The following is a 25,783-nucleotide window of genomic DNA, read 5'->3' as shown; positions in this document are numbered from 1 at the left end:
CTCCTTCCCCCTTGGCTCTGCTATGTAGAAAGGCAGCCGAGAACACAGGGATCCTCCTCTACTTCTAGCTCCCAGACATCTTTAGGTAAGGAGTAGGACATATCAGCATTTCTCATCCTTTCCACAGCTACTTATTGTTGCTAAGGATAAGTTCTAGACAAGTGCATCTGAAAGGCAGGCCTCCTTTCTTCTGCCCAACCTCCACGCATGGGGCAGAGGCTCTAACTTTTGTGCAACACTGCTAAAAAATACTGAGGCCTCAATTACCTTTGCTCTGGCCTATAAAGTGGTGATTCCACACTGGAAGAGGCAAGCCAAAAAGACCTCAGGCTACTGCCCCCACTTTCCCCAACTGCTCCTAAAGCAGGGTTTCAGAGAGAAGCATACTATTGTCCCCACCCCTAACTCAGAGCCTTGACTCTAGAGATTTTGCCTGGGGGGAGAAGTAGGCCATAAAACAGTTAGCTCTTCATCTTTTCTCAGAACAACTGACTTCTTTACAACAGGGCATTAAAAAAAAAGTTCAAGCCTAAGGGTACTCTTAAAAACAGTGGAGGTTTTGGTGAAAGATAATGGTGAAATTTGTAAATTCAATGAGGATACAGACTAAACTGTAGGCTATTTTTCAGGAGAGACCAAAAAAATAAAAAATAATAAAAAATAAAAATAAAACCCAGCAGTGTGGATGTTAGAACAAATATCACCACACACTGACCTTGGGAACTATTCCTTCAAAGGAGCCTGGATTTGATTGGATTAATCCATAGAACAATGTGTGCCCCAAAGCATTATTGAAAACAATTGAGAATCAGCTGAAAATCAATGGAACTTAACAGCTGGCAGTATGGTCAGGAAAAGACAAAGAGAACCCTGCCAAAACCACTGTCATCCCAAGGTGCCTGGGCATATCCAAAGCTGTACCTCTCTGAGGAACAAGATCAGAGGCTTTACAACGTATGGGGGAAAACTACACCCAGTCACTAAACAAATAAACAAGTGACAATAACAAGGTTGATACCCAGACTTGCTACCATATATTATTTAAAACAGCCGAGTCCAACCCTTAGGATGCGAGGACCTTTTTGCTTATCTGTGGTGGTGGGTATCACAAAAATTATGCATGGACTGTTTTTTTTCTTTTAGCTCGTCAGCTATTGTTAGTGTTAGTGTATTTTATGTGTGGCCCAAGACAATTCTCCCAATGCGGCCCAGGGAAGCCAAAAGGTTGGATACCTGTTATTTTAAATGTCCAGTTAATAACAAAATGGACAAAGAAACAGGAAAAGTATAACCCATGTGCCAGAAAAAAAGAAGGTTGTAGAACCTGCTTGTGAGAGTGACCATATGTTGGATTTAACATAACATATGACTTTAAAGTAGTCATTATAAATATGTTCAAAGAACTAAACTATGATTAAACAGTAAAGAAAGGTACGATGACAATGTCACATCAAATAGAGCATATCATAAAGAGATAGAATTTACAAAAAAAAAAAAAAAAAGGAATCAAATGCAAATCCTGGAGTTGAAAAACATAACAGCAAAATAAACTAAAGGGACCCATGAGGAGATGCGAACTGGCATTAGAAAGAATTGGGGAACCTGAAAATACATCAATAGAAATTATGCAATCTGAAGAACAGAAAGAAAAAAGAATGAAGAAAAATGAACAGATTCAGAGACCTGTAGGACACCATTAAGTGTAACAACATACAGCCGGGTGTGGTGGCTCACGCCTGTAATCCCAGCACTTTGGGAGGCCAAGGCGGGAGGATCACCTGAAGTCAGGAGTTTGAGACCAGCCTGGCCAGCATGGCAAAACCCCATCTCTACTAAAAGTACAAAACTTAGCCAGGCATGGTGGCAGGTGCCTGTAGTCCCAACTACTCAGGAGGGTGAGGCAGGAGAATCACTTGAATCTGGGAGGCAGAGGTTGCAGTGAGCCAAGATCATGCTACTGTACTCCAGCCTGGGCAACAGAGCAAGACTCCATCTCAAAAAAAAAAAAAAAAAGTGTACCAACATAATGTATTGAATAACACAAACCTAACACAAGAAACTCCAAGAAGGATAAACTCAACAAGATCCACAAATAAACATCACGGTAAAAATGATGAAAGTCAAAGACAAGGAGAAAACCTTGAAAGCAGCAAGAGAAAAACAACTAGTTACTTTCAAGGGCTAAGATTAACAACTAACTTCTTAGCAAAAACAACTGAGGCCAGAAAACAGTGGAATAACATATTCAAAATGCTCAAAGAAAAAAAAAACTGTTACCAAAAATCCTGTATCCAATAAAACGATCTTTCAAAACTGAAGGCTTGGGAGCTGAGGCAGCTGGACTGCTTGAGCTCAGGAGCTCAAGATCAGCCTGAGCAACAGTTGAGACCCTGTCTCTACAAAAAATACAAAAATTAGCCAGGTGTGGTGGCAGATATTCTGAGGCAAGAAGATAACTTCTTAGAGGCTGAGGCAAGAAGATAACTTGAGCTCGAGAGGTAGAGGTTGCAGTGAGCCAAGATTGCACCACTGCACTCCAGCCTGGGCACTAGAGTGAGACCTTATCTCGAAAAGTATTTAAATCTTTAAAAAATGAAGGCAAAGGCCGGGCACGGTGGCTCACGCCTGTAATCCCAGCACTTTGGGAGGCTGAGACGGGCGGATCACGAGGTCAGGAAATCGAGACCATCCTGGCTAACACGGTGAAACCCTGTCTCTACTAAAAAGTACAAAAAACTAGCTGGGCGTGGTGGCTGGCGCCTGTAGTCCCAGCTACTTAGGAGGCTGAGGCAGGAGAATGGTGTGAACCCGGGAGGCGGAGCTTGCAGTGAGCCAAGATTGCGCCACGGCACTCCAGCCTGGGCGACAGAGAGGAGAGACTCCATCTCAAAAAAAAAAAAAAAAAAAAAAGAAGGCAAAATGAAGACATTCCTAAATAAATAAAAACGGAGAATGTTTTGCTAGCTGGTCTACCTTATAAGAAACACTAAAGGATTTCCTTCAGACTCAAAGCATATGACCACCAATGATAGTTTGAAATCTATATTTAAAAACAGCACCAGTAAAGGTAATTATGTAATTATAAAGTACATTATAAATGCCTAGTTTTCTTTCTTCTCTTACCTGATTTTAACAGCCATTACATAAAATAGTATTATATAATGTATCGTTGGACGGTTAATATATAGAAATATAATGTATTTGCTAATAACAGCACAAACGAGGAGATGGGAGGAAAGTTGTGCTACATTAAAGAAATATCAGGCCGGGCGCGGTGGCTCAAGCCTGTAATCCCAGCACTTTGGGAGGCCGAGACGGGCGGATCACAAGGTCAGGAGATCGAGACCATCCTGGCGAACACGGTGAAACCCCGTCTCTACTAAAAATACAAAAAATTAGCTGAGCGTGGTGGCGGGCACCTGTATTCCCAGCTACTCCAGAGGCTGAGGCAGGAGAATGGCGTGAACCCAGGAGGCGGAGCTGGCAGTGAGCCGAGATCGCGCCACTGCACTCTAGCCTGAGCAACAGAGCGAGACTCCGTCTCAAAAAGAAAAAAAAAGAAGAAATAACTACTGATGGTAAAGTAATAATTATAACAATATATGCTCGGGGTTGTAACATTAATAGATATTATATAACACTAATATCACAAAAAAGGAGGAAAGGAAATAGAGGTATATAGGAATAATGATTCTACATCTCACTGGAACAAAGCCTGTATAAATTTGAAGCTGATTCTAACAAGTTAAGATGTATATAATAAACCTAAGGGCAACCACTAAAAAAAAAAAAAAAAAAAAAAAACTCTCAAAAATATGTAGTGAAAAATAATCATTACACAAGTTTAAATGCTGCATTAGAAAACATTCACTTAATACTAAGGAAAACAGAAAAAGAATACAATAAAATAGAAAAAAAAATACAGAACAAAAAAAGACATGAGGTACAGAGAAAACGAAAAGTAAAATGGCAGACATAAATCCAACTATATGAACAACTACATTAAGTGTAAATGGATTAACCGGAGGAGTGCGGTGACTCACACCTGTAATCCCAGCACTTTGGGAGGCCCAGGCAGGTGGATCACGAGGTCAGGATTTCAAGACCAGCCTGGCCAAGATGGCGAAATCCCGTTTCCACTAAAAACTACAAAAAAAATGAGCCAGGCATAGTGGCAGGTACCTGTAAGCCCAGCTACTCGGGAGGCTGAGGCAGGAGAACCGCTTGAACCCTGTCGGCAGAGGTTGCAGTAAGCAGAGACTGTGCCACTGCACTCCATCCTGGGAGACAGAGCGAGACTCCATTTCAAACAATAAATAAATAAATAAAAGTAAATGGATTAACCAAGCCCATCAAAAGGTAGAGACTGTCAAACTGAATTTTTTAAAAATGATCTAAGTCTCCAGAAGATACAATTTAAATTTAAAAATACAAGTAGATTGAAAATAAAAAGATGAAGAATATATCATGCAAACAACCACAAGAAAGCTGGAATGGCTATACCAATATTAGATAAAATAGACTTTAAAAAATAGGTAACTGTTTGACATATACAGACAAAACAGACTTTAAAAACTTTTGTCTCTTATATCTTACACAGACATGGATATATATCAAACTATATATATTTTTAAAGTCTGTTTTGTTTAATATTAGTGTGGGATATGATGAGGTTTCTCTTCAAATAATCTGATTAATCTTTTATTCTTTAATTCATAGTTACCTCCCACTCAATTTTTCTCCTTTTTTCTTCTTTTCCCTTCTTGCCTTTGTTAAATGCCCAGGCCCTCCACACCACAAAGAGTTATCAGTACCAGCTCACATTCCTTTCCTTATTTGGAAGGAGGACTAACTTTCTGGCTCATTACAGACACCCCTTCCCCTGTTCCCTCCACTTTCCTTTACGTGCCCACCCTATCTAAAAAAAAATAAAACGTTTAGCCAACCAGGATTAGTTTAGATTGTACGACCCAACCCCGGCCAATGGGGAAAGGGTACAGGGGCAGGACTTGCGTCAGGAATAAAGGCTCTTTGTTGCCCCTTTGTTCAGGTGTGCTCTCATGGCAACTGGCCAGGGAGCCACCCCTCTGCACATAAGTAAAATTGCTTTGCTAAGAATCCTTTGTTCAAGTATTCAATTTCCTTAGGATTTTGAGCATTATTCCTAACATTAGTATAGCCACTTCAGTTTTCTTGTGGTTGTTTGAATATATATTATTTTTCATCCTTAGATCTTACTTAGATATAAATATCATTATATAAATATACTCTTTATCTCATATCTAAAGAGCGTCATTTTGTAATGATGGAAGGGTCAGTCTCTCAGGAAGAGGGTAACAATTATAAACATATTTGCACCTACTAACACAGTACCAAAATATATGAAGAAAGACTGACAGAAACAAAGAGAGAAACAGAATATTCAAAAGCAATAATAGTTGAAGCCTTCAACACCTCCTTTCAATAATGGATAGAACAATTAGGTGGAAGATCAATGAAGAGACAGAAAACTTTGAACATACATGAATTAACTACACCTAACAGGTGTCTATGGAACACTATAGAATTTATACTCACTATATAACACTCCACCCAACAACAGGAGAATATATATTCTCAAGCGCATATGGTACATTCCCCAGGACAGACCAGACCACATACCAGATAGTAAAACCTCAAAAATTTCAAAAGAACAGAAATACAAACTATGTTCTCTGACCACAAAGGAATAAAGCTAGAAATCAGTAACATTAAAAAATTGGGGGCGGGGCATGGTGGCTCACGCCTGTAATCCCAGCACTCAGGGAGGCAGGGGTGGGTGGCTCACGAGGTCAGGAGATTGAGACCAGCCTGGCCAACATGGTGAAACCCCATCTCTACTAAAAATACAAAAATTAGCCAGGCATGGTGGCGTGTGCCTGCAGTCCCAGCTACTCAGGAGGCTGAGGCAGGAGAATCGCTTGAACCTGGAAGGTGGAGGTTGCAGTGAGCCGAGATCATGCCACTGCACTCCAGCCTGGGCAACAGAGACTCCATCTCAAAAAAAAAAAAAAAAAAAAAAAAAACCTGGGGCGGGGCTTGGTAGCATGAACCTATAGGCTCAGTTACTTGAGAGGCTGAGGCAATGAGGATCCCTTTGAGGCCAGGAGTTAAGAGGCCACAGCGTACTATTATAGCATCTGTGAACAGTCACTGCACTCAAGCCTGGGCAACATAGTGAGACCCCATCTCTCTATTTTTTTTGTGAGACAGAGTTTTGCTCTTGTTGTGCAGGCTGGAGTGTAATGGCGTGATCTCGGCTCATCTCAACCTCCACCTCCTGGGTTCAAGAGATTCTCCTGCCTCAGCCTCCCAAGTAGCTGGGATTACAGGCATGTGCCACCACCCCAGCTAATTTTGTATTTTTAGTAGAGATGGGGCTTCTCCATGTTGGTCAGGCTGGTCTTGAACTTCCGACTTCAGGTGATCCGCCTGCCTTGGCCTCCTGAAGTGCTGGGATTACAGGCGTGAGCCACCGCACCCTGGTTAACCCCTTCTCTTAAAAAATAGAAGTTAAAACATTTTTGGGAAATTCAAAAATATTTGGAAATTCAATGATTCTTAAACAACTAATGGGTCAAAGAAGAAACCTAAAAGAAAATAAAACATACATTAAGACAAATGAAAATGAAGACATAACAACCAAAATTTAAGGGTGTTTAGAAAGATATAGCTGTAAATGTCTATATAAGAAAGAACAAAAGATCTTAAATTGGAAACCTAACCTTTGCAATTATAAGTAACCCAATAACAGCCAAAACAATCCTGAAAAAGAAAAACAAAGTAGGAAGATTCACACTATCACATTTCAAAACTTACTACATAAAACAAGTAGTCAAGACAGTGTGGTACTGACACAAGAACAGACATATAGATCAATGGGACAGAATTGAGAATCCAGAAATAAAACCATCTGCTAATTTTCAACAAAAAGGCCAAGATCATCTAATGGGGAAAGAAGTATTTTCAACAAGTGGTGCGGAGATAAATGTGATAACTACATGCAAAAGAATGAATTTGAATCCTTACGTCTTACCCTATATAAAAATTAACTCAAAATGGCCAAAGACCTAAATGTAAAGGTTAAAATTATAAAATTCTTAGGAGAAAAATAGGGGTAAATCTTCATAACCTCATATTTGGGAAAAGATCCTTAGAAAATGACTCCAAAAGCATGAGTAACAAGAAAAAAGAGAATTTAGACTTAATCAAAATGTAAAACATTTGTGCTTCAAAGGATACCACCAAGAAAGTGAAAAGACACAAGGGACTTATATCAGGATATATAAAGAATTTTTACAACTCGATAAAAAGACAAATAACAATTCAAAAGTGGGCAAAGGATCTAAAGAGCCATTTCTCCAAGGAAGATATACAAATGGCCAATAAGCATGTTCAAAGACACTTGACATCATTAGTAATTAGGGAAATGCAAATCATAACCACGAGGAGATACTACTTCACATTCATTAGGATGGCTATAATCAGAAAGTCAAAATAAGAAGTACTGGTAAGGATGTGGAGCAATGAGAACCCTCATATACCACAAGTGGGAGTGTAAAATAGTGCAGCCACTATGGAAAAAACTGTGGCAATTTCTCAAGTGACTAAGCCCAGAATTACCTTATGACCAAGCAGTTTCACTCCCACATGTATACTCAAGAGAAATGAAAACATATGTCCACACAAAAACTTGTATACAAATGTTCACAGCAGCATTATTCACAACCAAACAGTAGAAAGAACTGAAATGTCTATCAACTGAGGAATGGATAAATAAAACATGGTATAACCATACGATAGAATATTATTCAGCCATAAAAAGGAATGAAGTCCTAACACATGCTACAACATGAATAAATCCTTGAAAACATTATGCAAAGTGAATGAAAGAAGTATATTATGAAAGACCACATACTATAATACTCCATTTACATGAAATGTCCAGAATAGGGAAATCTAGAGACAGAAAGTAAATTAACGGTTGCTCAGGGAATCCCGAAAGGAAGAGGGGGTGATAGTTAAAGGGCATGAGATTTCTTTTTGAGATGATGAAACTATTCTAAAATTGACCGTGGTGGTAGCTGCACATGTCTGTGAATATACTAAAAGCCATGGAATTGTATACTTTAAATGGGGAATTACATGGTATATGAATTATATCTCAATAGAGCTGTTTAAAAAATTTAGTCCAGTTCTGGTCTCTAAAATACTTTCATATCAAATATCCAAAACATTGCTGAGAGACAGTAAAAGTTTAAAGATCAATTGCAGCAATGCCACTGACCAATAATCACATAAACTTCATTCCACCACCAATGTCTACACAACACATACATAGAATCCACTAGTTTTGTCTTTATGCTGCCTATAACTTATAATACTAAATTAGATTAATAAAAATTTTCAAGGAACATGTAAATGAAATCCCAAAACCAACACATAAAATGAAAAAGAGGTAGTAATAATAACTTATTAAGATGACCACAGAGGGCTGGTTTTAAGAACAGTTAACCGAATTTTTTTTAATACCATACAGTAAGATAATTTGTAGTTTTCCCCCTGTAATGCGGTTTTGCTTGTACTGTTTCAAATGCATCTTTCCAGAAAACCTAATCTCTATTCATTTCTCTCAAGATTTCAAATACCAAGTAGAACATTGAAATTTTAATATATTCATTATCATAAAGCCTTCCTTTTCTTGCCCATCTTCATTAAGTCAGTGATAAAATAAACTTCTGAGGTGACAACCAAGTTATTTCAAGTTGTCCATTGTTAATTCTCTACATTTAATGATAAATAATTCGAAGTAGCAGGTATCATTTGTAACAAATAATAATTTTATAGCTATAATTTTCCATAGAGGAAAACATCCCTAATTACTGCTGCTAACATACTTGAAATCTAAAGTAAGATCTCATATAGGATTCATGCTACAAATTATAGAACAAGCACTGTATCATAGCAACCCAGCAATACCACTACAGTGACACGCTGAGGATGCAATCCAAGATTCTAATTTAAGAAACTGGCACAGAATATAGGACATGTAGCTTTTTTTGGCAATACCCCTAGAACATTAATAACTAAAAATCTAAAATCAGCTTTTATTTGAAACTTTAGAGAGCAGGCTATTATAAAGTAACAATGGAAATGTTTATTAACAAATGATTCACAGCACTGTGACTAAATATGACTTATTAAGGTTCTGTGATTTCATTAAAATTGAAAATGGTGGGAAAAAAATTGTAGACATCACATTTTAGGAAATTTGAACACATACGCACTACCAGTTTGATAATGTTCTAATATATAAATGTATGCATTATTTTAAGAAAACCCCTACAATACTAAAACTTTCAAGAACATAAATATTTCCATGCTTTAATCAATTACCATTCAAATGCAAGTATATCCGCAACTACTGCTATTTTTTATTTCAAAAAATTAACTGGGCTGGGCATGGTGGATCACGCCTGTAATCCCAGCACTTTGCGGGGTCAATGTGGGCAGATCACTTGAGGTCAGGATTTCGAGACCAGACTGGCCCACATGGCGAAACCCTGTCTCTACTAAAAATACAAAAATCAGCCAGGCGTGATGGCTCGCACCTGTAATCCCAGCTTCTCAGAAGGCTGAGGTAGGAGAATTGCTTGAACCCAGAAGGCAGAAGTTGCAGTGAGAAGATTGCACCACTGCAATCTAGCTTGGGTGACAGAGCGAGACCCTGTCTCAAACAAACAAACAAAAACAAACAAGGTGTTCAATTCTCTAGAGCAGAACCTAAGCTCTACAGATGTCCCACTTCCTTCTACCATCAGCATAGATGGGCTTTGGGATGGTGGTGGTGGGGAAATCCAAGAACCCTGAAAATTACATAAAGTATTATATACATATTTTAAAATGGCACATTCTTTAAATTGGATTTTCCAAGAGATTCACACATAATCTCCATGAAATTAAATACTAGTACTCTTAGAAATTATTTCCTTTCCTTTAAACATAAGAAACTTATAACCAAGGTTTCAAATGAGCTGGTTCAGTATTTCCAGAAATAAAAACTTTATTCACAAACAATTCTAAATTGATTCTAATATTTTTCATTCAGAAATTTGCTATTTGTAATATTCTATTAACAGAAAATAATAGGCTATTGAACAATACACACAGTATGATCCCACTCATGGGTAAATATGAGAAGATGCTCAAAAATTTAAAAGAGATTTCCTCTGGGTGGGAATTTTTACTTTCTACCATTGTAAGATTCTCCTTTGAGTTGTTTTAACAGTGAGTCTATAAGTTTTTACAAAAATAATACATAATGGGGTAGTTTAAAATATGACACTTCCCATTACATATTCTTTAAATGAGTTTATTTTAGAAAACCATGAAAACTGAGATTCGCTTATGACTCACAGCAAGTATTGTATTATAACCTAAAATAGTCATTTCTGTTCTATAGAAGTTACTTCTCTAGATCTTAAACAAATTAGTTCTTAAAAATATACAGAGAGTATCCAGGTGATCCAAATTAAAAATAGATTATCAAAACAGATGAAGTACCAAAACCAATGACTAGATACATGGCAGCTAGGTGAAGGCTGAGTTATTTTTACCTTTCCTACATGAATAATCAAAATTTCTTATGGGCCGGGTGCAGTGGCTCACACTTGTAATCCCTGCACTTTAGGAGGCAGAGGCAGGCAGATCACTTGAGGTCAGGGGTTCGAGACCAGTATGGCCAAAAGGGCAAAACCCTGTATCTACTAAAATACAAAAATTAGCCGGTTGTGGTGGCAGGAGTCTGTAATCCCAGCTACTCGGGAGGCTGAGGCAGAAGAACTGCTTGAACCCAGGATGTGGAGGTTGCAGTGAGCGGAGATCAAATCACTGCACTCCAGCCTGGGGGACAGAGCAAGACCCTGTTTCGAAAAAAAAGACAAAAAAAAAAAAAAAAAAAGTCTTATGAAGGCAATATGACTGTGGGAAATAAATGCATCTTAAAAGCACTTCATTGTTATATTTGCTACTTTATGTTCACTCTGGATTCAAAATTAGGTTGGTTCATTCACTGGAAGCACAAATGCATGTGGAAAACTATTTGAGGAGATGATATCTAACTTTAATTTCAGCTTGTCTGGAAGTTTTAGTGGAAGAATAAAATCAGTCAAGTGGTAGATTAACCCAATTGACTTTTATTTCCAACTCTGTTATCTTTACCTAACTTTTTTCCTCTCTCAAATTGAGAAGAAATGATCAGAAAGATAGTACTATGCTAATGTGGAAGAGTATTTTTAAAAGTTTTCAAAAACTTTCTGTAAAAGGGGACCAGAATATGCCGAACATTTCCAAAAGAGGCAAAAATAAGTAGATTCTAATCAGTTCTTGATAATCTACAATAATTTCTTCAAGTTAATTACAGATCATTATAACTTTGAGTGGTGACTCCAAAATCTAACTGTGACACAAATGTGCTGAATGATTAACAATTCACTTCATCTTATTTCTCAGTACTCATTCATAAAACAAATGCTCTCATATTTTTTTGAGAAAAACTTTAGGTTACCTAAAAAGGAGAGAGAGGACAGTGCTAAAAAGAAGACCTCAAAGAAGATCAATGAAGCATTTTTATATCAGAAGAATTTAAGAAACAAAAATCCCTTGCTTTAATGGGTCTTAGAAAAATCTACATTCAATACTGGCTTACTTGCCCAGCACCTATAGTCTAAAGGTCTAAAGACTATAGTCTATAGATTTAGTCTTAGTCTTTAGTTAGACTAAAGACTATAGTCTAAAGACTTACTCATTCAGCTTTTACAATTTCTACTCACCTTACACAAATCTCATCTCAAGTTATCAGAAAGAAACGTACTGGCTGGGTGCCGTGGCTCACACCTGTAACCCAGCACTTTGGGAGGCCAGGGTGGGTGGATCACGAGGTCAGGAGTTTAAGACCAGGCTGGCCAACATAGTGAAACCCTGTCTCTACTAAAAATACCAAAAAAAATTAGGGAGGCGTGGTGGCAGGTGCCTGTAATCCCAGCTACTTGGGAGGCTGAGGCAGGAGAATCACTTGAACCCGGGAGGCGGAGGTTGCAGTGAGCAGAGATTGTGCCACTACACTCCAGCCTGGGCGACAGAGTGAGACTCGGTCTCAAAAAAGAAAAAAAAAAATTTTCTCTTGATAAGGTTCTCAATTATAAATATTTATCAGTTGCACTCTAAGGAAATAAGGTACTAAACTTTGCTTCAGTCCAGGCAACAAACATCTTCCATTTAACAGAGGAATCAGCAACCAACTGAGAAGAGCAAGTCATACATGACCGGCACAAGAATATAACCTACCTAGGTTTTGGTGTTTTCATCTATAAAATGCTAACCAGTTTAGTGTTGCAGGTAAACATTACTCAGTTATAAATCATCCTAAAATTATAAATTATTTTATGATATAAAATGATGTTTTTCTTTCAATCAATTTAACAGCTTTTGCTTCATTCTTTCGTTCAATAAATATAAAACAGCACTGACTATCTAAATGCTGTGTAGGAAGACATGGCTCTTGGGTCTCAAAGCACTTATAGTCTAAACACAAAAAGCAGGCACTTTAAGTAATTCATGCAACTTGTCCCAGCAAGATTTTGTGATCTTCTTCATGCACATAACAATGACATCTTCTCATGCAGTGTACACAGAAGACGTTCTATTGAGTAGGGAATAGATAATCCCAATTTGGCCAGGAGACTATGTGGCCAGCAACCCAAACTATCAGTGCCTTCTTATAAGCAAATCTGAAAGTCTTGGCAGGCCATTAAAGAATATAGTTAAAGACTATACATAAAGAAACATTAACTATATTCTTTATATTATTTATATATAATTATTTATATATTTTTATATATATGTTTACAAGTCATAGAAATTACCAAATGGGCACTCTTTGATTCACATATGCAGTGGTCTATTTTATATTTACAACTGGGTTTCTAAATGGCATCTCAATTTTAAAATTTCCAAAATACAACTCTGGATTTTCCCTCTATACCTGGTTCCCCCTCCAGTGTACTCCTTTCTCGCTGGTGGGACACATTCCTATCTACCCAGGTGTCCAAGCTAAAGCATCTGAGAGAGTCATCCTTGACTCCTACACCTCTGCCTTTCCATCTCCTCCCAAACAATTCATTAACAAGGTCCTATTTAAGATATATCTCAAATGCATCTTTCTGTCTCTATCTTGGGCTACTACCCTAGCCCAAGTCATGTAATGTCTTACCTGGCTTATTAATCTCGTAACTTGTCCTCCTAAAAATCTTGTTCTGCTACAATGCATTCTCTACCCAGTAGAGATAGTAATTTTTAACTGCCAAACTTTCCGAAAGAGTTGTCCATACTTACTCATTCAGCTTTTACAAGTTCCACTCACTATCCACCTTACACAAATCTCATTTCACGTTATCAGTCCTCCAAACGCCTCTCATGTCACCAATGTTGCCTAGAGACTAACAAACCCATGGAAACTTTTCAGTTCTCATTGGGCTTGTCCACAGTTATCCACTGTTACTACTTTCCCCATCCATCCTCCAGTTTGTAAAGACTCTCTTCCCCTGACAGCCTCATCTCCACTCTCTCCTGTCTTCTGTGGCCTCCACTCCAGCTGTCTCTCTTGGCTCTTGGTTGTACCTTTTCCCCTTACCCATTATCTCAATGTTGGTATTCCTTGGCGTCTTCTCATTCTATCCATTTTCAGTGGGCAGTCATTTCTACTTCAGGTGCTTCAAATGCCACGTATAAGCCAAAGACTCTCAAATTACCTCTAGCACATTGCTTCATATCCAAATAATCCACCTTCCTACTAGGCAGCTTCACTTCAATTTCCCATGGACACTCGACCTGTCCAAAAAATAACCATTATCTTCTCCTCCCAAATCTAATGTCTCCCCCCTTTTTCCCTTTCAACTGCTATTATACATCCAGTTGCCCAAGTTAGAAATGTATCATCGATGATTGTTCCCTCTCACCAGATTTTGCCTGTGATACCACCCCATCCCCACTTGGACAAGCACCTTTATCTCTTGTCTGAATTACCGTGTCAGTATCCTCACTAGTGTTACTCACTCTCATTTCCCAATACACTCTTCATGGTACTGTAAGGTATAAATGCAATAAAGTGCCTACATCCATTCTTCAACACAGCAACAAGACTATGCACTAGGCCCTAAATGTTGTTCCACTTCTCTAGTGATACAGAATGTATCACATAGAGATATAGAATGTAACCTATATTCTAGATCACAGCCATGTAAACCGCTGGTAATTCCCAAAATATACTATGCTGAATTACCTCTGGGTCTTCATATATTGTCTTTTGGGTGGACCTCTTAGCCCATCTATCTTGGCTTAACACCTTCTGGCCTTTTAGATGGCAGTTTACCTGTCACTTTCTCCAGGAAACTTGCCCTGATCTCTCCCCTACCACACCAAAACAGGACTGAGTCCTTCACCTACTCCCTTAACATTTTAGAGCTTATTCTTATCATGACACTTATCACATTACTTGAAACTGCCTGCTTACAAGTCTGTATTCGCCACCAACTATAAACTCCTAAAGACGTTAAATTTGAAAAGAAAAAGCATTCATAATTTTATTCACTTTACTAAGCTTTAATCTCTGCAGTGGTTCACCAAAATTTTATGCACTATGGAAAACCAAAGAAAGGAAAAGATTTCAGTACTAGATTTTTGAAAATAAAGTGTGTGTCTAATTTCACAGCAAACAAAATCTTTTGCCTCTGGTCAATTTAAAGAAAAATGGTAGGGCAACTTTGTTGTTGTTGTTGTCGTTTGTTTTAATAAACTCAGAAACATATTCCTACAGAAGTTATGTCTTATTTTACTTTTAACTTCAATAGATATTTTTCTTTAGAAAAGCCTGTCTGAAAAGTTGTTTTAAAAATCTACTCAGTTTTGCTAATCAAAATTCAGGAGTTATAACAAAAACTGTCTCACCTTTTTCACTTTTATCAATTTAGAGGCAGGGGATTAACAATGAGTTCAAACAATCGTTGACTTATGGTAATAGCTATAATTATGGAATATCCTTGATACAATGTGAAACGAAGGCAAAACCAATTAGACAAAATATACAATTTTTTAAAATCTGCGTTCTGCTGAAAAAATACACAATTTTAGATTTGATACTTTCCTCCCTACCTTAAAGAAAACTTCTCTGATGAAATGGCAAGATATTTATTAGAATAACAAGAGTGAAATCAATCCCCAAGGGAGGCTAAACCAGAATGACTTCTGAGATCCCATTCAGCACTGGAAAGCTCAACTAGATATAACACACAGTCAGGTTATAGTAGCTGCAATTAGCATCACCATTCCAGTAGGAGGAGTGTGTTTCCAAGAAATCCCTTGTCTTCAGTATCCAAGTTAGACTACCCTCACCAAAAAAAAAAAAAAAAAAATCCCAGTATGTTTCTTCAGGAAACCCAATCAAAATTACGGGATTTCTAAAATTCTTCATTACTCACTTAAAAGGCCCACATAAATAAAATCCTTCAGGTAACAGTTCAAAAAGACAGATATAAAAACGAGGCTTGAAACTGCTTATTAGTCAACATCCTGCTCAGAGAAGTAGAGTTTATTTTGCATAATCCCAGTCTGTCATGTACAACTCTTTCAGCAAAGCATTTAGATTCCTTGTTACATAATAATACACTAAAAGTAATTATATATTTCAAATCTGTTCCTTTTACCTCCCTTCAAGGACATCCTTATAAAAAAAGATTGCATCTCAAACTTAGAAATTACTGCAAACAAATTGTTTCAGTTATTTTATATACACATGTCCACCTCTAGGAGTCAACCCAGTATTACTTTTCCTCACACATTTTATACAGTAACTTTCATAGCAACAAATCACTCAATAATGTTACATGTCACTCATACTGTTCATTGGCAAAATACAAATAATCTTTTGTTTTAAACCTACATTTACTATTTACTGCCAAGATATTAAGGACCCAGAATTCATTTACTTTAAATCAAGCTTGTCCAACCCACCTTATTTTGCTGTTGTTGTTCTGTTTCATTTTGTTATAGGCTTTTAGCATCCTGAAGACATAGTTTTTAGTTTCTGTCTCTAGTGATAAGCAGAAAAGAGGGATGAGGAAGGGGCACAACCAAAAACAGAAACTAAGAACCCATGACTGTATTCTCTCCCTTGGATACCCCTGTTTTAAATAATCCTGAATCAGTTTTAGGCATAAATATATTAAAACCAAAAAACTGGGTGAGGCAGTGATTCACACCTGTAATCCCAGCTTTTGGGAAGCCAAAGACGAAGGATCACATGAAGTCAGGAGTTCAAGACCAGTCAGGGTAACATAGCGAGAACCTGTCTGTACAAGAATAAAAATAAAAAACAGCTGGGTGTGGCAGCACACACCTGTAGTCCTAGCTACTTGGGAGAATTGCTTGATCCCAGAAGTTTGAGGCTGCAGTGAGTTATAATTGTGCCACTATACTCCAGCCTGGGTGATAGAGCAAGACCCTGTTTCAAGAAAATACAGAAAACCAAAAAACAAAACAGAAAAGAATCAATCTCTGGTAGACAGCACCAAACATCACTAAAAGCAGCACAATCAACAAAGGAGAAGGGGTGACTAGAAGAAAACCAACAGATAATTTCTTCATCAAAACCGTGATTCTGTCTCTTTGACCACATTGTGCACAAAATACTGTATTTGGTACCTTAACAGGATTTGAAAAAACAGATAATAACTTCTGCTTTCATGGAAAAATTCACCATCTCATTCTGGAGAGAGAGCATCACAACACAACAGCTGAACACCCACCCAAACAACAAATCAACTAACACAAGTATCATTCAAACTGGTTATCAGAAAAGACAAAGACAAAATAGGAATATGGAATATAAGCAGCCCTGAGTTCTCACTGCCCTACCTTCGATAAAAAGCTGTGGTCAAGATTAAGTTAGAAGATAGACACGCAAAACACTCTGGAGAAAAACATTTCTTGATGTGAAATAAAAATAAGGCATGACCAAAATGAAGTAAAGTTGAAGAATAGTTCCTTTGTTCAATATCTTGTATTTAACACATACAACAGTAGTATCAGGTCTAGATCTTCAAGAAACAGAACAGTGTTGTGAGCATACAGAGGAAACTAGTTTTACATCCCAAAGTGGTTGAAATCATTACTTACTATCCTGAACGATGGGATTAAAATTAAGCAAACCTGTATCATATGTTCTCAGTTTTATTGCCAGCTCCAAAAATCACAGAGAAAAGAAAACTGACGACCTTACATCAAATAATAGTTGGGCTTTAATTATGGTAATGACAACAAACCAACAGAATCATCCCATCATACCTAAAACTCCAGAATCTAACGGCACTATCTCCCCTTCAGGAAAGTACTTAATAAGCCATAGGGGGCAGCAAAGTTAAGAGAGTGAAATGTAAATAGCAGGAGGTGAAGCCAGGGCAGGAAATGTTAATAGGCTGGGTAATGAACCATGAGTATCAGAGAGAAAAGGACAAAGTCTCAATTAATGAATTAAATCAATAGAAAGACAATGCTAACCCAGTGATTCTCAATCCTGGCTGCACGTCAGAATCACCCTGGGAACTTTTAAAAATACTGTAAGTGGATTTTACCTTAGGCCAATTAATTTACAGTCTCTTGGGGATGTGCCTAGGTATTGATTTTTTGTTTTGTTTTGTTTTAAACTCTCCAGGTATAGGCCAGGTGCAGTGGTTCATGCCTGTAATCCCAGCACTTTGGAAGGCCAAGGCAGGCAGAACACCTGGCGTCAGGAGTTTGAAACCAGCCTGATCAGCCATGGCGAAACCCCCATCTCTACTAAAAATACAGAAAATAGCTGGGCATGGTGGTGCATGCAAGAGAATTGCTTGAACCTGGGAGGCAGAAGTGGCAGTGAGCTGAGAGATCGTGCCACTGCACTCCAGCCTGGGAACAGAGCGAGAACTCAGTCTGAAAGAAAAATTAAAAAATAAAAAAAAAAACCCTCTCCAGGTATAGCCAGTATTGGGAACCACAGTGCTAAACACATAAAAACAAACTAGTCTTTATCTCCAGCTTTTTACAAAAAGCTAACTTTTAAAAATGAAGCACAAAAATCTAAATGTATTATTTTTGTTAGTAAACCTGTCTTTGAAATCCAAAGCAGCAGTAACTCCTTAAAGACTAATTCATCTTTGTAATTTTATCAAGAGAAAAATGTTATTCTTGCAGGTGAAAATGGCTAAACTGAAGCTAAAAGGAATGAGTCATCACTCATGCAGGAAGACAACTTAAATCTACTGTTTACATGACAGTAACATACTACGATGGTTACATTATTTTGCCAAATACATTTTATTGGATTAGCACTTTATTCAATTAGACACTTCATAAAATAATCCATAATTAACAATTCGATAAGATAATGAAATGGAGGGAAGGAAGAGATGATCCTAAACAGGAATTCTAAAGATGTTAAAATAGGTTTAAATAGGAAAGTTTTTCCTGTATGTGACGACTAGCAGTGAACACTTTATTTAGCAATTTCTCTTAAATATATCCTAAAAATGTTTTAAGTTTTTTAAAAATAAATCTTCCAGAAGAGATATCTCAGAAAATAGTCCTAAAATGACTAAAATGTTATTTCCCTTTGTAAACAATTTTCTTAACATCTTCAGATGAATCTGAACTCTCCTCTAATGGTATCCCAATTGTGTTTAGATGGAATGACAGTAACTTTGAGAAGATCTATAAACCTTAAAAGTTGAGTGAGTAGTACTATTTTCTCTCCACGAAAAGGTTTAGCTATAGAACTTAAGATAATGTCAGTGTTCTTGTTCCACAATTACCTTAGATCACCTACTCTAGAAAACACACACATTTTACTCCCTAAAGATAAGGAAGCACTGCAATCAACACCACTATTACTGGCCTCAATACCTCCAGTGGGACCCAGTTGTTAAGAAAGAACCAACAAAGAATCTGAGTGCTACTGGGGAAAGTTTTATCTCTTCTGAAGGGGATTTCAATCTCAAAGCCAGTTTCAGCTTGATCTTGCTATTTATTTCCTGGCTGTCTCCTATGAGGACTGCATATCTATACAATTCTACTGGTTAGTCGGATTTCTTCGCTTGGTAAAAAAAATCTTACCACAGCTTTTAATATTTTAAAGAGTCTGACTTAATCCTAGTTCCATTTCTACACTCATGCTGAAAGATGTTACAGCTGCACTTCACATAAATCATATCTGAAAACTGATTATAAATAAAATCACACTTTAAATACACTAGGAAAGTTTACCATTTAAGTAAGTAATCCTATTAATAATCCTTCATTTAAAGATATTTTTAATCTGGATTTTCAAATATTTAAGAGAATGGGAACTAACATTCTTTGCCTATTTTTAGGTACTTAAATTATTTCCCTTAATCCCCACAGACCTGGGGAGATTGAAGGTATTATCCCCATTTTATAGATAAGGAAAACGACTTAGAAAGATTAAAAATTTACCTTTGACCCAGGACTAACCCCAAAGACCCAACTCTATCACACTGCTTCAAATTTACGTAAAACAGTTAACAGCACAAATACTGAAATCGTTTAACCTAGGTCCCAGTGTCAGTTGCAACATCATCCAGATAAGTAATCACAGGCCAGAAAACTTCTTTTTAGGCCTCACCTTTCTCATCAATAAAACGGGACTACTGATCTTGCAAAAAGTTCAGGGATGACCCAACGAATAGGATGTTTGTAAAAATACATTGAGCCACGGATTATCAAATAACAGTATTACCCTTAATAGGTGTGAAAAAGCAGGAGATACACAGGTATTAAGGGTTACACATCTTTGGATTGTTTCACTTGGTATGAACAATACTGTTCTATAATTTAAGAAAATGTTTTAAGGTAAAATAATTTTAAAATGCTAAAATGTTATATGAATGTAAGGCATCAATATAAATGTAAGGCATCAACTACTTTACCAAACCAGTCCTTCCAGAATCTTAAACAAAATAGGTTAAACAGACTGAAAAGCCTTTTAACAAGGCTTGTTTATTAAATACTTTCAATTATAGAACAATTTATTCTGAACATTGTTGCCATTAAAATCCTACAACCCACTTACCAAATGATTTTGCACAAATACTTCTTACAGGTGAAAAGGTTGGATTATTTTGTTAATCCTTACTATGCTTTGAGGAAAACTAGATGGCACTTTTCCAGTTCAGATGCATGTGGTCAAAGTGTAACACAAGCAGGCTGGTATAAACACTTAAAAGATCTTGGAGTCCATGGATATCTGAATCACTCCACAGTAAGATGGTATTTCAGAGGAGGAAGAAAATTCTCTTTCATACACATACTAAAGGGCTTTCCACTGGTTTTGTGAAGGCCACAAATGGAAAAAACTACCACTCACAGAAAAAACACAACACTGTGGTATCAAGTACACTGCCAAAGTTCCAACTGAAGCAATTGAATGTCTTTTTTTTTTTTTTTTTTTTTAAATCACTTTCAAGCATTTTGGCATCTGGAGTAAAAGAAGTTGTTCTTATTAGTTTGTAATCCAAGTAAGGGTCTTATTTCCTCAATTAAATTTGCATAAATTTATTCTGAATACATAATTTTCCTTATGATGAATACTGTATTTTCATGCAAATATCTACAATTAAAGTTCCAATTTACTTTTTTCTTTACTAGTGACCAAATACTATATGGCACCTTCAACCTGTTGAACCCTACATCATATAACTTAGATGATTACTGACTCTATCCATATTTTTGCCAAGTTTTTAAAAGCAAAATGTGGCCAGGCGCGTTGGCTCACGCCTGTAATCCCAACACTTTGGAAGGCTGAGGTGGCCCAATCACCTGAGGTCAGGAGTTGGAGACCAGCCTGACCAACATGGTGAAACCTCATCTCTACTAAGAATACAAAATTAGCGGGCCGTGGTGGCCCATGCCTGTAATCCCAGCTAGTTGGGATTAGTTCGGAGGCTGAGGCAGGAGAATTGTTTGAATCCGGGAGGCGCAGGTTGCAATGAGCCGAGATCGTGCCATTGCACTCCAGCCCAGGCAACAAGAGTGAAACTCCGTCTCAAAAAAATAAAATAAAATTAAATTAAATTAAAAAAAACAAAATAAAAAAAAAAAAGCAAAACGTATCAAAGCTGCATCTCCTGGCCTGAAAACAACCAAATGTTTAATATTCAATTATTTTTATTAAAGTATACTATTAAGAAGTACAATACTAAGAAACTAGAATATCTTACTAAAAAGCAAATTAAATAACTATGAAATAACCCTAGCACAAAACCTTTAAACTACATAGTTTGACAATTTAATGAGGAAAAAAAATCAGTAGTGTAAAAAAACTATGATATTTTAAATAAGTGTAAAATTTAAAATCTATGAATAGCAAAGACGATATTCTTTTATAGCTATGACATCATTCAAGAATTAAAGTCTTGGCAATGCCTATCATTACAGTCTACCATTTTGCTATGTAAATTTTAACAATTTTTGTATGCTAAAGAGCAATCAAATGATAAATTCGATAACACAGACTAATCATATCTCTAAACCTCTTTTCAAAAGCCAGTTTGATTCTAACGGTGAGATGTCATGATTTAGAACCACTCCAAGAGTCAGGGCAAGGTAGGGTCTCAATAGGGTTCTGGAGCTGTTGTAGGTCAGCTGTGATTTGATCTGGGTTTTCTTTAGACTCCTTGCCAAACTAAGGCTGGATTCACAGGCCCAAAGACAAATGAGAACCAGACTGGCCTTGAAGGAGATGCTGTAGCTTTTTCAAATGAATTGAAAAATCTGAACATCTGATGATATGGATCTCCGTCAGGTTGCAAATTTTATTTAAAAATGTAGGAGCATTATCATCTTGTTCCATCATTTCTATCTCATAAAATGCAAGGACATTATTAAACATACTGAGTAATACACAAAGAATAAACTAGACCACCAGGAAATAACATCGAAAATCCTCTAAACCTAGTGGGAAAAGTGAGCCAAAAAGAGTGCCAAGTTCTCCTGCAAGGCATTAGGCACGGATACCAATTTGAATTCCTGTACAAACCTACAAAGTCCCTGGAATCACTGCCTGGCAAACTAAGTTCCCATTCGATTGCAAAGCAACACTACCTACTTCTTTATATTTCCAAATAGACCGTGTGTATCATCTCAGACAACAGAATATTTTAAATATTTCTGTTCTTTGAGCTACAGGATACCATTTAAACCTAACGATCCAGTGAATAAGATACTACACTGGTCAAATTTTTAGGCTTTTTCTTTATAAATACATCCAAAGGCCAGCTAACTCTTCGCCGATGTTTGCATTCGGATTCCTGGTTTGATGACTCTTAGGGGCAATCAATGGGAAGTGGAGTTGAGAAGAGGGTGGGTGCACACGGCTTCATAACTGTAAAAGTAAAGGACTAGCTAAAAGTGGCTGAACAGAGGAGCTGACAGTCGGGAAAGTGAAGGTCGGGGAAGGTTCGTGCGGTTGTTAAAGCAAGACCGGGAAAGGGCAAACCTGGAAGAAGAGTGAAGGGCTCTACCTCGCGGGACGCAAAATAGGAAGTGCAGGTTAAGCAAGCGCGCAGGTGGGGAGGGGTGTTGGCCTCCCCTAGGATGGAAAGAGTTCAGGTGGAGAATTAGAAGGAAAGAGCCAAGACTTCACAGAAAACCTGTTTGAATAAGGAGGAGGGGGTGAGGGGACGCCAAGGCATCGTGGGGAACTCGGCTCACACACTAGGAGTCCCAGCTGAGAGAAGCCCAGAAGGAAATGGCTCTGCTTGCGCAGAGGCAAGCGTTGCCAGCCCCTGCGCTCGCTCCCGGGGCTGCGCCCTCGGAGGTTACCTTTGAGCTGGGGCAGCGGGTGCAGCTCTGCCTGGCTGCCCTGGCTGCGAAACTGCGACGAGCCCTGGGAGCGCTTCTGCCTCTGCGCCTTGCGGACCGATTTCCGGGTGAAGCCGTCCACTTTCTCCGAGGCCGAGATGGCGGCGCTGGCAGCCCCCGCCGGCGGCGACGACGACGACATCTCCGCGGCCCTGGCGCTTGGCAGCTCCGGCTGCTGCTTGCAAGGCACGGGCAGCGGCGGAGACGGCAGGAGGAGGCGGGGGAGAGGCGCGGGGTGCTCGCGCCCCTGCGCCCCGGCCCCACGGCCCTCCGGCCCCGGGACGCCGCCGAGCTTCTCCTCGCCGCCCGCCAACGCCTCACGGCCACATCTCAGCGCCGGAGGTTCCTGGTCCCCGGCGCGCGGCGAGCTCCCGGGGCTGACGGAGGGAAGGGCGGGGGCGGAGGGGGGTGAAGAAGTTGTTGACTCCGGGCGCGCAGGGCGGGTGGAAGAGAGCCCGAAGTTTAGACAACTGAGGCGAGGGCACGGGGGTGCGGGCGCCAAGCGCGCCTCTCGTTGCTTCTGCCCCGGTCGCCAGCCAGCCGGTCGGCCAGCACCTCAGTGGCCGCTGCCGGCGTAGCCCGCCCTGCCTGGAGCCTCCTCCCGGGGCGCTGCCATCGCGGGTCCCCTCGGAGCCACTGCTGCTGTGCCCACTCTTCCCGGTCAGCGCCGGCCCCTCATCGCCCGGGGCGCTGCCCCGTAGCCCCGGCCCTGTGCGTGCACACACTCCTCCTTGCCGCGCTGGGCGGCCCGAACCCCCTCCCCCACGCGCCCGTCGGCCGCCCACGGAGAACCCCCGGCGAGCGACCGCTACAACTTGAGAAGGTGGTTGGTACAGGCGAGCGGGGAGTGTGTGCGCGTGTGCGCGCGCTAGGGCGCGCGGCCCGGGGAGGGGCCTCGCGAGGGGTGGGGAGGGAGGAGTTTGACTGACAACTTCCGCGGGGTCCCGCCCGCCTCTCGGTGCGGCGGCGGGGGAGGGGGCGGGAAAGCATGCCAGTCTTGTTAGCCAATCGCACGGCTAAGCGGCAGCGACGGCGTGAGGTGCGGCCTCTTGAGGCAGAGGAGTGGGGCGGGCTGTGTGACGGGCTTTGGCCACAGCCAATCGTAAGTGAAGAAGGCGAGCGGGGTGCCCCTGCGTCACAACAAATGTGGCAAATCTCTTGGGAGGGAGGGGAAGCGCCCCTCCGCCAGCTGGCACTTTTGCGCTCATGCGCGACTGCTCCAGGCTGTCATTGCTCTCCGGGCTGTCTGCGAGAAGACCGGGAAATTTGAGAGGGTGCGTTCAGAGAGCAAAATTGAGCGCCCCTTCCCTTCGCTCTCCTCTCTGCTGGCCAGTGAGGAACTGAAGCGATTGGTGGGGCGCCGGAGGGCTGGGGCGCGAAAGAGCGCCAGGTGTTATGCCACTGAAAGGGGGCGCAGCAAAGGTCGGGTGGCGAGCAAGCAGTGTGATTGCTCGCCACCCGAGCAATGATGGGCGAGGGAGCCCTGGAGGAGGCGAGGAGTTGAGCTCGTCCAATCGTTGCGAGGTACTGGACACCTGGGCGGGTCTTGGCGCCTCACTGGCCCCCAACCGCGTAATTGATAGTTGCGGAATAAATTTGTAGTTCTTGGGAGGTTCGGACTCCGCAACTCCAGAGAGCTACTCTCGTGTGGGGTTTGAGCAGTATAGCATCTACTGCTTCAAAGAGTTCTGCAAGTCTACGCCCTCTAAAAAGAGAGTTCTCATTCCCAATTTAGTATCCTGCTAATTTTCACCCCTCCATGAGCCAAAGGCCCTCGACTACTCCAATGAGAAGAGTACAAATTCATTGGTCAGTGGTGTGTAGATATGGAAGCTTGCCATGTACTCTTACTGGAATCTCTTTCTTGGAGATTCCGTCTAGATTTTGAATTTCTTAAGGATAAGGACTGGTCATCTTAGTGTTTTTTGTGCAGTGCTTTCCATACAGCGGCCGTTAATAATTATTAATCTGAACAGTCTGCCTCCCTTTGCGGCAATAGACCGAAATCTGTAATCCCCTCCCTGGAACTCCAGACCTTTTCCTTTCAACATAATAAAAGTAGTTGTCGTATATTTAAACGAAGCCACCTGATGTATATGTACAGAATATTTCAAATTTGGTAGGAAGTTGAATTCTAGACCTAGAACCAAACATACTATCCTCAAAACGTTTCCTCCTTCAGATTTGCTGGTTGGTGAAATTGTACATAATCTTCCCAGTCAAGGAGGTTCAAACCTCAGCAGCGTTTCTGACACTTTTCGCTTTCTCACATAGTCAAGCTCCAGATCATGTTAAATCTACTTTCACAATTGGCCTTTCTCCCAGTGTGTACAAAGACCACCAAACGTAGTTCAGGGCTTTCAAACTCACTGCCACATCAATCTTTTAAGATCACTTTTATCTTACCTGCGTGTTTGAAGAACCACCCAATACCTGCAGAATAGAGTCCAAACCCAAGGCTCTCTGCAATCTGACTCCTGTCTTTCCAAGTGTAAATTCCTACGTGTGCCCACACAAACTCTTTTTAGTTCAGGCACATCGTTCCACATATTGATCCCCTAAAAGAAGTTATGCATCCTCAACACTTAGTCTTTGCTGTTCCAACATCTTGAAATAATCCACTCTTTTTTTTCTTTTTCTTTTTTGAGACGGAGTCAGCTCTGTCACCCAGGCTGCAGTGCAATGGCGGCACGATCTCGGCTCGCTGCAAGCTGCGCCTCCTGGGTTCAAGCGATTCTCCTGCCTCAGCCTCCCGAGTAGCTGGGATTACAGGCACCTG

The 25,783-nt window shown here is 39.8% G+C and overlaps 1 protein-coding gene across 5 annotated transcripts in view; it reads right to left on the bottom strand.

Annotated features, from left to right (window-relative positions):
- Positions 1-23,192, bottom strand: part of LOC105493556 (protein phosphatase 2 regulatory subunit B'alpha) — a 74,233-nt gene extending 51,041 nt beyond the window's left edge. The window contains exons 1-2 of one of the 5 annotated variants that reach the window (XM_011761290.2): positions 14,152-14,172; positions 13,848-13,926 (exon numbers count right to left, since the gene is read on the bottom strand). In XM_011761290.2, coding sequence (XP_011759592.1) covers positions 13,848-13,926; positions 14,152-14,157 — 85 coding nt within the window. In that variant the 5' untranslated portion in view covers positions 14,158-14,172. Of the gene's footprint in view, positions 1-13,729; positions 13,751-13,847; positions 13,927-14,099; positions 14,366-22,965 lie in introns of those variants that run through there. The other 4 variants (XM_011761287.3, XM_011761292.3, XM_011761291.3 and 1 more) reach the window with 4 other exon arrangements.
- Positions 23,193-25,783: the final 2,591 nt, after the last annotated feature.

Source organism: Macaca nemestrina, chromosome 1 (assembly GCF_043159975.1).
Source record: "Macaca nemestrina isolate mMacNem1 chromosome 1, mMacNem.hap1, whole genome shotgun sequence".
NCBI classification, from domain to species: Eukaryota; Metazoa; Chordata; class Mammalia; order Primates; family Cercopithecidae; genus Macaca; species Macaca nemestrina.
Note: the sequence above shows the minus strand (reverse complement) of the source record. Positions and strands in the feature narration are given on the sequence as shown.